The following is a 13,952-nucleotide window of genomic DNA, read 5'->3' on the forward strand; positions in this document are numbered from 1 at the left end:
CTCAGGGTCCTGGGATCGAGTCCCGCGTCGGGCTCTCTGCTCAGCAGGGAGCCTGCTTCCGTCTCTTTCTCTCTCTCTCTCTCTCTGCCTGCCTCTCCATCTACTAGTGATCTCTCTCTGTCAAATAAATAAATAAAATCTTAAAAAAAAAAAAAAAAAGAACATCCATCTCCAGGGGCACCTGGGTGGCTCAGTGGGTTAAAGCCTCTGCCTTCAGGTCATGATCCCAGGGTCCTGGGATTGAGCCTCAGTTGGGCTTTCTGCTCAGCAGGGAGCCTGCTTCCTCCTCTCTCTCTGCCTGCCTCTCTGCCTACTTGTGAGCTGTCTCTCTGTCAAATAAATTAAATAAATAAATAAAATAAAGCAAAGAACATCCATCTCCAGTTATATTAGTCCCATAAGAAGCCCCAGACTCTCTAGTCAGCACCCCTCATCTCACCCAGTCTCATCTCTATGGCTCTCTACATCCCCCATTCTGTCTCTATCTCCCAACCTGCTATCTTCCCATCTCAGGAAATGGCAATGCCATCCACTTATTTTCTTGGGTCAAAAATCATCTGTGTCGTCACTCTCACATCCTACATCTAGTCCATCAGCAAATACTTTCACCTTTACTTTCAAAATATATCCAAACTCTGGGGAGCCTGGCTGGTTCCAGTCAGTAGAGTATGCAACTCTTGATCTTGGGGTCATGAGTTCAAGCCCCATGTTGCACCTAGAGCATACTTTCATATACATATATATGAAATATATATATTTTTTGATAAACATTTATTTATTTATTTATTTATCCAAAATCTCAGTGCTTTTCACTTACCTTCACCACTGTGACCTAGTCAAAACTGCCATCATCTTTCACCTTGACTACCAAACTAGCCTCTTAATTTGACTTCTGGCTTCCATTCATGTGCCTGCCCCAACCTTTCAGTCTATTTTTGACAGCAGATGGGGTGAACCTTTTAAAACATAAGTCAGGCAGGGGCACCTGTGTGGCTTAGTCGGTTAAGCGTCTGATGCTTGCTTTCAGCTCAGGTCTTGACCTCAGGGTCATGAGTTTGAGCCCTGTGTTGGGCTCCACACTTAAAAAATAAATAAATAAAGCATAAATCAGATCATGTAACTCTCCTGCTCAACCCCCCCAGTGGCTTCCCATCTGGGTTATGATAAAACCCAAGGTTATCACCATGACCTAAAGACCCCACACAATCTGGCCCTCATCTACCTGTCTACTTCATCCTGCTGTTCTTTAAGAATGCCAAGCATGGTCCCTGGCTTCTCAGAGCCTTTTTTCATTGGCCCTCAGATGAACAGGATTAAATTAATCATAGTCCTTGATTAATGAGGCTTCCTCATTATTAATCCAAGTATAGCTCATTTTTAGTGAGTAAGTATCCATGAACCCAATAACCAAATCTAACTACATGGTCTGCAATCTCATTCCCCTGCCTATCCCCCACCCCCCATTCTGGCAAAGAACCATCATCTTGGATCTGGTGTTCATCATTCTGTGGCGCTCTGTTTAATACAATTCTATCACACGTATGTATGTGTTTGTGTGCGTTTATACATACATATATAGATATATTTTTCTTTTTTTAGATTTTACTTATTTATTTGGCAGACAGAGTTCACAAGCAGGCAGAGAGGCAGGCAGAGACAGAGGTGGGGGGGAAGCAGGCTCCCTGCTGAGCAGAGAGTCTGATGCAGGGCTTGATCCCAGGACCCTGAGATCATGACCTGAGACAAAGGCAGAGGCTTTAACCCACTGAGCCACCCAGGTGCCCCTAGATATATTTTTCTTAAAAGTATATACTTTTATAATAATTTGCTTTAACTTTATGAAAAGGTTATTCGGCTACATGTACTCTTTCAGAACATAATTTTTCTCCTCAATATTTAATTTTCTATGATCCGTCCAGGTGTATTTGCATGTTGCTGCAGTTCATTTATTTTGATTGTTGTATAATATTTCACTGTGTATATGAACAACACTTCAGGGCCCTTCTACTTTGTTCCCTCTAGAGTGTGCTTCTCTCAGATATTCACATGACTCCCTCCGTCACTTTATCCACGCCATTACTCAGATATCACCTCATCCTTGTACTATCTAAAATAGCACTCCAGGGATGCCTGGGTGGCTCAGTTGGTTAAGCAGCTGCCTTCGGCTCAGGTCATGATCCCAGCGTCCTGGGATCGAGTCCCACATCGGGCTCCTTGCTTGGCGGGGAGCCTGCTTCTCCCTCTGCCTCTGCCTGCCACTCTGTCTGCCTGTGCTCTCTCGCTTCTCTCTCTATGACAAATAAATAAATAAAATCTTTAAAAAATAAAAATAAAAAATAAAATAGAGCTCCATTTTACTCTTTCTCTTTTACCTTTCTTTTGCCCATAGCACTTATCATCACTATGTTGAATATTATCATTTGGTCTGTCCAGACCCACTCTATCCATTCCCACCTTGCTCTGAGCCCTGCAACAGTAGGCTTCCTTGCCTTCTGGCTTCCCCTTTGGGTTTTGCCTAGGAGAGATACCCTAAGGAGATAGGAGGGTAGGAGAGACTGATGTTGTGGTATTTATTTCCCAGCTCCGTCCTTACCATGATTTTTTCAGGACCTGCCACATTTCTATCTAGTGAGTCTCTGCTATTGCTATATTTCTCTTCAGGTCTCAGTTAACTTCTCCCTCCCCTTGCCTCTTAATGCCAAGCTACGGTAATGTCTCCCAATCCCTCTCCTATCCTGGGTGCTTAATTATTGCTTGTCATCTCCCTTAACATTGTTCACAATTTTGTAAATACTCTTTCATTAAACTCATCAATTCTTTTTTTGTGGAGCCCAACATGAGGCCCGAACTCACAACCCTGAGAATCGAGACCTGAGCAGAGATCAAAGAGTCAGATACTTATTAACAGACTGAACCACCCAGGGACCCCTAAACTTATCAATTCCTCTTTTGCCAGTATCCTGACTGACGGGACTGCCTTACAGTAACATTACTTATACATATTTGTTTTGTTGATTGTTTCTCCCACTAAGTTGTAAGCTCCAAGAGGGTAGGGACTTTGTCTAATTCCCTGCTGTATTCCCAAGGTCTAGAATAGTGCTGAACTCATGATAAGCATGCAAGAAGTATTTGTTAAATGAATTATTAACACATACAATAATACATTTAAAATGCTTACACACAAAAAATTGCTGGTGCATACCTCTTTCAAAACATTGCTATTATTTCTTTAAGCTATATACCTAATAGAATTAGAAGGTTGAAGTTTAAATGGATTTTTAATTTAATAGCTATTACCAAATTTCCTCCATTCTCCGAGGAGAACTGTTTGCCTCTAGGACTGGAGCAGGAAAATATAAGATCAGCCTGGGGTGTCAGAAATTTTTCAAATTTTCAAAAACTGAACAAACACACAGACAAAAAAACCCACAGCAACCCTGCAATGACAGGTATGTCAAAGGGATATAGGGGTTAACTCAAAGATCCCAATAGCCAAATTGGATCAACATGAGCAACAAGAAGATGGGGCTGCCCTCATCTTCCTGTTTCCGAACAGAACTTACAACCATCTACCCCATCCCATTCCATTTAACTTTTCTCATTCTGATAGCAATGCAAGAGCTATTCCTCCTTCTGAGAGGGATCTCTCCACATAATGAGTTACGTACCTTTCTGCTTTCTCAGAAATCTTACCATATCAATTATCCCTTTTCTCTCTTGATTTTTCAGCCTTCCTCCCTCCCACTCTCTCCTCCATTGCTCCCTCCCTTTCTTGTCTAATTCCCCTCTTCCTGAATCTGGACTGGTCTTAGTGACTAGCTCAACCAAAAGAATGCAGCAGAAGTGATGTTCTGGGAGTTATAAGGCTAGGTCGTAAGAAGCTTTGCAGCTTCTACCTGGGCTTCTTGGAACAGTCACCCTTGGACTCTTGAGGCATCGCGTAACAAGTCTGCCTACTCGTAGTCTGCCATTCTGTGAGAAAACTCAAGCTAACTGTGTGGAGGCTGTCTACAGAGAAAGATGCCAACCTTCCCCCAAATATCCTAGTTCCTAACTATTCAAGTCACCGCAGCTGCGGCCCCAGACATCAGTAAGCAGAAATGAACTGTCCCAGATGTCCCTTGTCTGAATTCTTAATGCAAATAATCATGAGATATAATAATAATAACTAAATTTTTGTTTTAAGCCACTAAATTTTGGGATTGTGTGTTACACAGAAACGAATGACCAGAGCAGTCAAAAATGACCTTCGTGTCGCTAAATGTAAGATACGTTTTCATCCTCATTTATTTGTCCTGAGGGCAGCTCTTGTCACAGGTAACCATTCTCTCTCTCTTTTTACTTTTTTTTTTAAGATTTTATTTATTTATTTGACAGAGAGAGAGAGAGAGAGATCACAAGTAGGCAGAGAGGCAGGCAGAGAGACAGAGAGGGAGAAGCAGGCTCTCTGCTAAGCAGAGAGCCCGATGCAGGGCCCGATCTCAGGACCCCCGATCATGACCTAAGCCGAAGGCAGAGGCTTTAACCCACTGAGCCACCCAGGCACCTCTCTCTCTCTTTTTAAATTGAAGTCTAGTTGACACACCAAAGCCTATTGGTTTCAGGTGTCCATCATTTTGAGTCTATATTTTTATACATCATGAAACAATCCCTACATTAAGTCTAGTTACTGTCACCCTACAAAGCTATTTTAATATTATTGACTATATTCTCTATCCTATAATTTACATCCCTATGACTTATTTATTTTATAACTGGAGGTTTATAGCTCTTAATCCCCTTCCCCTATTTCGCCCATCATCCAACCTTGCCCCTCTCTGGTAACCAACAGTTTCCTGTATCCATGATTCTGCTTCTGTCTTGTTTTGTGTTTTAGGACCCACAAAGAAGTGAAATCATATGGTGTTTGCCTTTCTCTGTCTGATTTATTTCACTCACCTTAATACCCTCTGGGTCCCTTCATGCTGTCCCAAATGGCAAGATCTCATTCTTTTTTATGGCTGAGTATTATCCGTGTGTGTGTGTGTGTCACGTTTTCCTTATCCTTTCATCTATCAGTGGACACCACTTAGGTCATTCCCATATCTTGGCTATTGTAAATAATGCCCCAGTGGGGGCACCTGGCTGGCTCCGCCAGTGGAGCACACAGCTCTTGATCTCTATGTTGTGGATTCGAGCCCCATGTTAGGTGTAGAGATTAATAAAATCTTTTTTTAAAATAATACTTCAATGACCATAGAGTGCATATATCTCTTCAAATTGGTGTGTTTGTTTTTTCTTTGGGTAAATACCCAGAAATGGAATTGACTGGATCATACGATAGTTCTATTTTTTATTTTTTGAGGCATCTCCACACGGCCATTCCCTTTTTTTGAAATATTCCCTTTCCTTGGTTTATCTGACACACCACTCTCCCTGCTTTTCTACCTCTTTGGTTCCTCCTTATCCTCCTTTTTTCAACCACTAAATGCTAACATTCAACTTAGTTTAGCCCCTCTTCTCGCTTTAAAATCTCATCCAGGGTGAGATTAAAAATCTTTCAATTTAAAAACATTAAAGTTTAGGGGCACCTGGGTGGCTCAGTGGGTTAAAGCCTCTGCCTTCAGCTCAGGTCATGATCCCAGGGTCCTGGAGTCAAGCCCCGCATGGGGCTCTCTGCTCAGCGCAGAGCCAGCTTCCCCCCCTCTCTCTGCCTGCCTCTCTGCCTACTTGTGATCTGTCTGTCAAATAAATAAATAAGGGCGCCTGGGTGGCTCAGTGGGTTGGGCCACTGCCTTCGGCTCGGGTCATGATTTCAGGGTCCTGGGATCGAGTCCCGCGTCGGGCTCTCTGCTCAGCAGGGAGCCTGCTTCCCTCTCTCTCTCTGCCTGCCTCTCAGTCTACTTGTGATTTCTCTCTGTCAAATAAATAAAATCTTTAAAAAAATAAATAAATAAATAAATAAATAAAATCTTAAAAAAAAAAAAAAAAACATTAAAGTTTAGAAACTTTACCTGGATGGCTCGGACGGTTGGGCATCCGACTCTTGATTTTGGATCAGGTCGTGATCTCAAGGGTTGTGGGATCAAGCCCTGAGTCCAGCTCTGCATGCAGTATGCAGCCTGCTTCTTTCCTTCTCCCTCTGCACCCACACCAAGAATAATTAAGGGGCACCTGGCTGACTCAGTTGGTTAAAGAGCTGCCTTGGGCTCAGGTCATAATCTTGGGGTCCTGGGATTGAGCCTGCTTGACCCTCTCTGTCTACCACTCCCTCTGCTTATACTCTCTTTGTGTGTTAAACAAATAAATAAATAAAATAATTTAAAAAATAAAAATAAATTCTCATCCAAATCCGGGACTTCAATTACCAGCTGTTCATATATCTCATAAATTCATATCTCCAGCTTTTCTCTGTGCTCCAAACATTTTTATCCAAGTGCTTACTATACATCTCCTCTTGTATGTCTCAAAAGCACCTCAAATTCAACATATTCAAAACCGAACTCTTCTCTTCCTCTTCCCCTTAAAAGCCAAAAACAATAATCTGGTCCTCAGTGAATGGCACCATCATCTATCCCTTTGCAAAAGCCAGACACCAGGGAGTCATCTTTGCCATGTTCTCCCTTTCTCTTATTTTCATGCACAACCCATCCTGAAGCCCTATCAATTTTGCCCACTACGCATCTTTTTAAAAAATGTATTTAGACCATAGAGTGCTACCAATGTTACCAATGACGGATTTTTCTTTTCTTTATTTAAAAAAAATATTTTATTCATGTATTTGTCAGAGAGAGAAAGCCAAAGCATGAGCAGGGGGAGCAGCAGGCTCCCCACTGAACAAGGAGCCCCACGTGGGACTTGATCCCTCCTGGGATCGTGACCTGAGCCAAAGGCAAATGATTAGCCAACTGAGCCATCCAGACATCCCACCTGTTAAGCATCCCTTAAAGCTCTCTTCTCTCTTGATGTCTACCACTCTCCCCTACCACTACGGTATCTTCTTTTCTCACCAGAAATGTAGTTGTAGCTTTCTAATTGAGCTCCCTACTTTGATGTTTGCCCCTCATCTAATGCCTTTTACAGACAGAATAGTCTTTTTCACTTTTAATCTTTTCAATAATCCCTACTGTGCTTAGAATAAAGACACAAATCATTAGCACAGCCTCTGAGGCCCTGCGCAGCCTGCCAATATCTATCTCATCAGTGTCATTTTTTAAAAAAGATTTTATTTATGTATTTATTTGACCCAGAGAGAGAGAGAGAGCACACAAGCAGGGAGAGTGGCAGAAGCAGGCTCCCTGCCCAAGCAGGGAGCCCAATGTGGGGCCCAATGTGGGGCTCAATCCCAGGACCCTGGGATCATGACCTGAGCCAGAGGCAGACGCTTAACGGACTGAGCCACCTAGGCACCCCCAGAGGCTTCACCTTAAAGTGGGTGAGTATTGAGGTGATAGAAAGTCTGTCTGTTCCCCTGGATCCCCGCAGGACTTGAGGGTATTTCTCTCCTGGCCAGAGGAGCTTCTTTCTCTTTCTCTCTCTCTGTATATTTTGTGAAAGTCTAGATTATACATACCAAGGTCTGCTCTGTTTTGTTTTGTTTTGTTTTGTTTTTTCTTTCTAGAATCCTATACTCACAGAAGCCAAGTTTGGGAAGCACGTAGCTCCCTTCAGCGTGAAAGTTTAGGTTTTTGCTTTGGAATGAGTGGAGGGATGCAGGGGCAGGGCTGGTCACAGAGGGGCCGAGCTGATCCTTCTTTTCTGAATGCAACTCCTTAATTGACTGGAGGGACCACCCCCTCCCACCGCTTTTTCTATTCATTCTGAGATTTGATTTTCTCTGCATTTGCTCCAGCAGTTTTTTCTTGCATGTTTGAGACAGGGCTCCTCCTCCTCTCATCAATATGACTACATCTGATTTCTATCCTCAAGGGATTCTTCACAATTTCTGAACTGTTGATGGTACACTTTCCTTTAATTACACCACTCTCGGTCCTTTTAAAAGATTTGGGGCAGAGAAGATAGGGATGAAGTTACCAGTGCCTGTGGCTGCCCTCTTAGTCTAATCTGACCAAAGTAATTTTCTTACGTCAATTTGCCTGAGGCAAGGAGAGTGACTAGGACTTGCTCTGGGAGACAAGGGAAAACGGCCTCTTGCAGCCCAGGCTTCTGATTACTCAGGACTACTAATTAAGGCCCATTAGGATTTAGAAACTTAGTATCTGCATATCAGTGCTTCTGAGAGAGCCAAGCTGGCCGCTAGTAGTCAGAACCCTCAGAGTAGAAAAATTGCGCGCGCACATACACACACACACATACGTGCGCCCTCAGGATAAATTAATTAGAAGGTGGCACCCCCGGGGCGCCTGGGTGGCTCAGTGGATTAAGCCGCTGCCTTCGGCTCAAGTCATGATCTCAGTGTCCTGGGATCGAGCCCCGCATCGGGCTCTCTGCTCAGCAGGGAGCCCGCTTCCCCCTCTGTCTCTCTGCCTGCCTCTCTGCCTACTTGTGATCTCTCTCTCTGTCAAATAAAATAAATAAAATCTTAAAAAAAGAAAAGAAAAGAAAGTGGCACCCCTTTGGATAGGCCAATTGTAAAAAAGCTTGCCCTTCTCTGCTGATAGGGGCATTCCTGCATGAGGGCACAAGGCTGGCAGACTACAGGCTCCTCTCAGACTACAGGCTCCTCTCACCCTCCTCCAACATATACCTTCAAATATGCACCCTGGGCAGGACATATCCTGCAGAACCGCGTACAGCAAATGGTAGCCTCGGCTAATGTCAATTACATCTCCCAGAGACAAAAAGCCTCCACCCTCTGGGGCTTCTCCCAATTCCACCCACCCCCACAGGGCTGAGAGGTCAAGTTCAAGCTCAAGTAGGCCTCTTGTGCCAGCAACCTCTGCTCCCCACCACCCTCTGCTCCAAGAGACGGGTTTTTGACTTCCCTAAGCCCTTGCAAATCCTACATTGGGGAGTGGCCAGAGATCATGCCTCCAGCAGCTGGGGGAGCTCTGGTTTTAAAGACTAGGCCCTCTTTCTGGAGACAGATCCACCCTCAGCATCAGGAGGAGAGGTCTTTAACACAAATGCCACTAACAGCCCTCAGAGACCATCAACCACCACCACTAGGCCTCTCCAGGAGTCATCCCCAGGAACTAGGGACAAGGCTTCTAATGACCATGCTAGAGGGCCACCTCCCTCGCCTGCCCCCACAACCTACCCACTTATCCAACCTGGGTAACTTTCACAAGAAGAACCAGCTCTATCATGAGCATCCAGATCTCTCTCTGATTCAGTTTCTACAAATAATAAACCTCTTTGCAGGAGTAACGTATGTGCAGCACTTAGAACAGTCCATACTACGCTGCGAGTGCTTCTGCTAGTGCTAGCTAGCATCATTTAGTTAACCTGTCAACCTACTTCCCATTTTCACAAGTTATGCTTTCATGTAACACTTATCTCTTAGTTTCATGGAAGGTGGAGTCTACATTCCATTCCAGTTTTTTCCCCCTTACTGTTTTCAGGTGATTTCTGTATTTTGCTTCTTACCAAAAAAACATTATTTTATGTAGTCTTGTCTGTCAATGGATGGCCAGAAGGTATTAGATAAAAATCAGAAGCTATTCCTTATAAAAATTCTTTTTTGTAAAGATTTTATTTATTTATTTGACAGACAGAGATCACAAGTAGGCAGAGAGAGAGAGAGAGAGAGAGAGAGAGGAGGAAGCAGGCTCCCTGCAGAGCAGAGAGCCCGATGTGGGGCTCGATCCCAGGACCCTGGGATCATGACCTGAGCCCAAGGCAGAGTCTTTAACCCACTGAGCTACCCTATTCCTTATAAAAATTCTAAATACAGGGGGTGCATGGGTGGCTCAGTCAGTTAAGCATCTGCCTTTGGCTCAGGTCATGATTCTGGGGTCCCGGGATTGAGCCCATGTCAGCAGAGAGTCTGCTTCTCCCTCTCCTTCTGCCCCTCCTCCCTTCTTATGATCTCTCTGTCAAATACAGAAATAAAGTCTTGTTAAAAATTCTAAGTACAATAGAATAGAAGAGAACTTTCTAAACATAGGAAAGAGTATCAAATAGCCATGTGTAAGCATCATGACCAAGTTATCTCCCATCAGATTCAGGAATAAGGTACAGATGTCCTGTATGGTGTTTTGAAGATTCTAAAATGTAATAAACCGAGAAAATGAAACAAGTTGTATAAATCGAAAAGGAATAAAGAGAAGAAGAATAATTATTTACAGATGATAAGGTTATATACATTGAGAATCCAAGAAATGCAATTTTAAAACTATTAAAACTAAGAAGTCTGTAGAGTGGACATCTGTTGTTTTGGCTTGCCCAGCATTCTTTCTTCCGATTCTAGTAATAGCACTCCTCTTTCTTTAGAGAGCTCTTCCTCCTTCACTGTCCTTTCGGTATAGTGCTGGTGGGACAGGTAATGATAGTACCTTGCCCCATTCACCCTCCACACACATGGCTGTGTACCTAACCCAGGATGGGTTAATCATAATATCAAAGTGTGCTAGACACAGTGGCAGCTCCAAGGGTGTAGGCATGTGTCCCAGGCCAGAGGTACAAAACCTTCCTTGTCATAATCTAAATCAGAGGTAAAGAACTAGCTTTCTCTTTTCTTTGGATATTAAATTGTAAGGATGTGACCCCAAAGCAGTTGGTTTCCATGTCTCTATAACATGAAAGAGTCTTAGAGAATGAGGCAATACACAGAAGAGAGAGGCAGAGAAGAGAGATGGAGAGATGACTGAGAATCTGGCCATTTGAGTCTCTGGAACCTGGTGTGTCTGAGATCTGTCCTGTCCTTCCCAGATACAGAAGCCAATAAACTCCATTTTCCTCAAGCTTATTCAACTTGGGTTTCTGTCACTTGCAAACAAGAATCCTAACTAATATAAGTGGTATGTAAGATAAATATACCGGATCCCATAGCTTTTGTTTTTTTCTTTTTTTTTTTTTGAAGTATTATAAAACAACTCCCTCTTGTTTTATTTTCCATCATTTATTATAAACATTTTCAAATGTACAGAAAAGTTTAAAGAATTTGAGTACCAATATACACACCACCTAGATTTTATAATTAGCATTCTATTATTATATTCCAATAGCTTTATTTTAACAATAACAAAAATAGAAATAGGAAAAAACCTATTCCATTCACAAGAGTAGAGAAAGATGTATGTGAAACAACAACCAGCAGAGACAAATAAAGCCCCCACAAAATTCTGGTTTTTTTCTTTTCTTCTTTTTAAAACTTCATTTTTTAAAAGATTTTATTTATTTATTTGACAGAGATCACAGTAGACAGAGAGGCAGGCAGAGAGAGAAAGAGAGGGAAGCAGGCTCCCCGCTGAGCAGAGAGCCCGATGCGGGACTCGATCCCAGGACCCTAAGATCATGACCTGAGCCGAAGGCAACGGCTTAACCCACTGAGCCACCCAGGTGCCCCTTAAAACTTCATTTTTAAGTAATCTCTACACCCAATCTGGGGCTCCAACCCACAACCCCAAGATCAAGAGCCCGAGGCTGGCTAAGGCGGGCTGGCTTTGGTTTTTCTAGACAAAGGACCAGGAAAGGCATAACCCGGCAAGATAGAAATTTTTAGATAGATCTCCTCTATCCAAATGTCACGGAAAAAAAACTTATGGCTTCACCCTCACCCACGTCAGCAATGAGCAGAGTGGGGAGTCTAGGCGTCCACCCTTGCCGGTTTGAAATGAGGCTCCCATCCTTACCCACTTGCCCCGCCCCTCGCACCTCAGGGGAGACCACCTGAGGAGCTTGACGCCCCCTCCCCCCACCCCACCCCTGAGGTGCTGTCAGAGACGACCCAGCGGAGAGTCAAGATTTCAGTCACTGTAGGTTTTGCACAGAACAACCTTGGCTCATCTGCTGATGTTCCCTGAGTGGTATTTTTAAAGACAGAGAAACTCGGGACTTTAAGAAATGTGTCAAAATCAGCGGGCGGCCTGGGTGGCTCAATCGGTTGACATACGCATCAGTTATCAGACAGAGCGAGTTTTCTGGTTTCGCTTTTGGCGCCAACTAGGCCCCTGTTACGTGAGTGGGGTTTTCCCTGAAGGGATTGGTCAGATCCGCTGTCAATCAAGGATGAGCCTCCCTGAAAACCGTTAAATACACCGGAACTCCAGGTTGGGTGGGCAGAACTTAGCCAGAAGAAAGCCCACCAGTTGCTAGCTTGACCAACGGCTTCTAGTGACCAATTGTCCTACATATTCCAAGCTGGCGGGTTCCAATAATAATAGATGGAACGGCGGTAGCCAGAGCAAATTCTCTTGGGCCTGGGACGGTGAGTTAAACAGCTCCTCAGAGATGGTGGAAAGCAGAGAGGGTATCCTTTAGGAGCTTACTGGCTTGAGATCCTGTCTTCGAGCCAAGAGACCCGAAAGCCAAGGCTCGCCTTTGGCAATTTTAAGTTATTATGCTGTACTTCTTTTCGTTATTCCGCAACATTTAAAGGAGGTATGTTGCTATAGAAGTTACAGCCTTTACTCACCGGCGATATGGAGAAGTTAAGGAAAAGCATGTTAGAGCCATGGTTACCCGCTGAGAGAAAATTCTCAGCAAGGTGGTGACAGCGATGGGGCGAGGACCCCAACAACTGTGGCTCTGTAGCCCGATGAAGAGGCCAATATAGAAGATAGAGACCTGGTTCGGATTGCAGTGAGATTAATGAGACTCTCTGAAATAGCAGGAGGACACCCTGATGGGAGTCTGTTGGCTTTGAAGCCGCACGCGGGTGGGAGGGGGGTGGGCAATGAATGGGGGGGCACCAGCCATAGTAATTTAAGAGGGCGTGGCGGATTTCCAATTTAAGATGTTAGCCTGAATAATTGTGTTTCCCCCTAAGTTAGCACTAAATTAAATTAGAAAACTAAATATTAGAGCTGTAACCATAAGGGATAACAGGTAAGGGTGTGACTAGCTGGCCAAAATTGTAGGATTTTCTTGAAGTTATGAAACAAATAGGATGCAATTGATTGAGAAGCCAGCGTCAATTAATCCAGAAAACTGATCAGATATGGGAGTGGACTGCTGTAAACATGAATTCTGTTTTTTAATGTAGCCTTTCACAGACCGACTATGTCACAGTCCTCAGAATCGGGGAATGCGAATGATGATGCAGCCATCTCAGAAGATAATGGTGAGTAAATGAACTAGTAAAAGTGAAATACAGAGTTAAATACAAATAATTGTTAAGAATACATCTAGGAAGGGGTGGCTGGCTAGTTCAGTCCGTAGAGCACGAAGCTCTTGATCTCAGGTAGTGAGTTCCAGTTCCACTTTGGGCATAGAGCTTACTTAATTAAAAAAAAAAAAAAAAGAACTGGGACACCTGGGTGGCTCAGTCAGTTAAGCCTCTGACTCTTGATCTCAGCTCAAGTCTTGATCTCAAGCTCCTGAGTTACTGCCCTGCCTTGTGCTCCACATGGAGCCCAACTTAAAAAAAGAAAAAAAAAGAAAATCAAGCACAATGAAACCATTCATATGAAAAATTAATAGCAAGGTGGAAATAAATTTCTGGAGAGAGGATGGTGGTAAAGAGAGCATTTCTGCTTTGTCATGGTTGTTTTACAGTGAGAATGAATTCATGTTTATTTTGGCAAAAAACCTGGAAGTTTGATAATATTTAGTGTTGCTGATGATGTGGGCAATCAGCAGTCATTTTGAAGGTGAGAGTGTATGTACTACATTTCTGAAAAGTAAGATGGCAATCTATCAAAATTTCCCTTGGTTCTACTTCAAATATATCCGCAGAAATACTTTTCCACGTGCATAAAGATTTATATTACAGGATGTTCGTTGCTGCATATTTGTAGTTGAAAAAAAAACTGGAAATAACCAAATATTCAAAAATAAGAAAGTGGTTAAATAAGCATGGTATGTCTTTACTATGAAATAGTTTGCAGCCCTTATTTTTTTTAAAGATT

General features: G+C 43.3%; 2 protein-coding genes across 2 annotated transcripts in view; one reads left to right on the forward strand and one right to left on the reverse strand.

The window, feature by feature from the left end:
* The window catches only part of MCTS1 (MCTS1 re-initiation and release factor), a 45,210-nt gene that overhangs the window by 17,794 nt on the left and 13,464 nt on the right, over window positions 1-13,952 (reverse strand). The gene's annotated exons all lie outside the window — the stretch shown is intronic.
* Window positions 13,090-13,952, forward strand: part of CUL4B (cullin 4B) — a 50,838-nt gene continuing 49,975 nt past the window's right edge. The window contains exon 1 of the mRNA XM_082716263.1: window positions 13,090-13,165. Coding sequence (XP_082572389.1) covers window positions 13,105-13,165 — 61 coding nt within the window. The 5' untranslated portion in view covers window positions 13,090-13,104. The remainder of the gene's footprint in view (window positions 13,166-13,952) is intronic.

The sequence above is a fragment of the Mustela nivalis genome (genome assembly GCF_964662115.1).
Source record: "Mustela nivalis genome assembly, chromosome: X".
In the NCBI taxonomy this organism is placed as follows: domain Eukaryota; kingdom Metazoa; phylum Chordata; class Mammalia; order Carnivora; family Mustelidae; genus Mustela; species Mustela nivalis.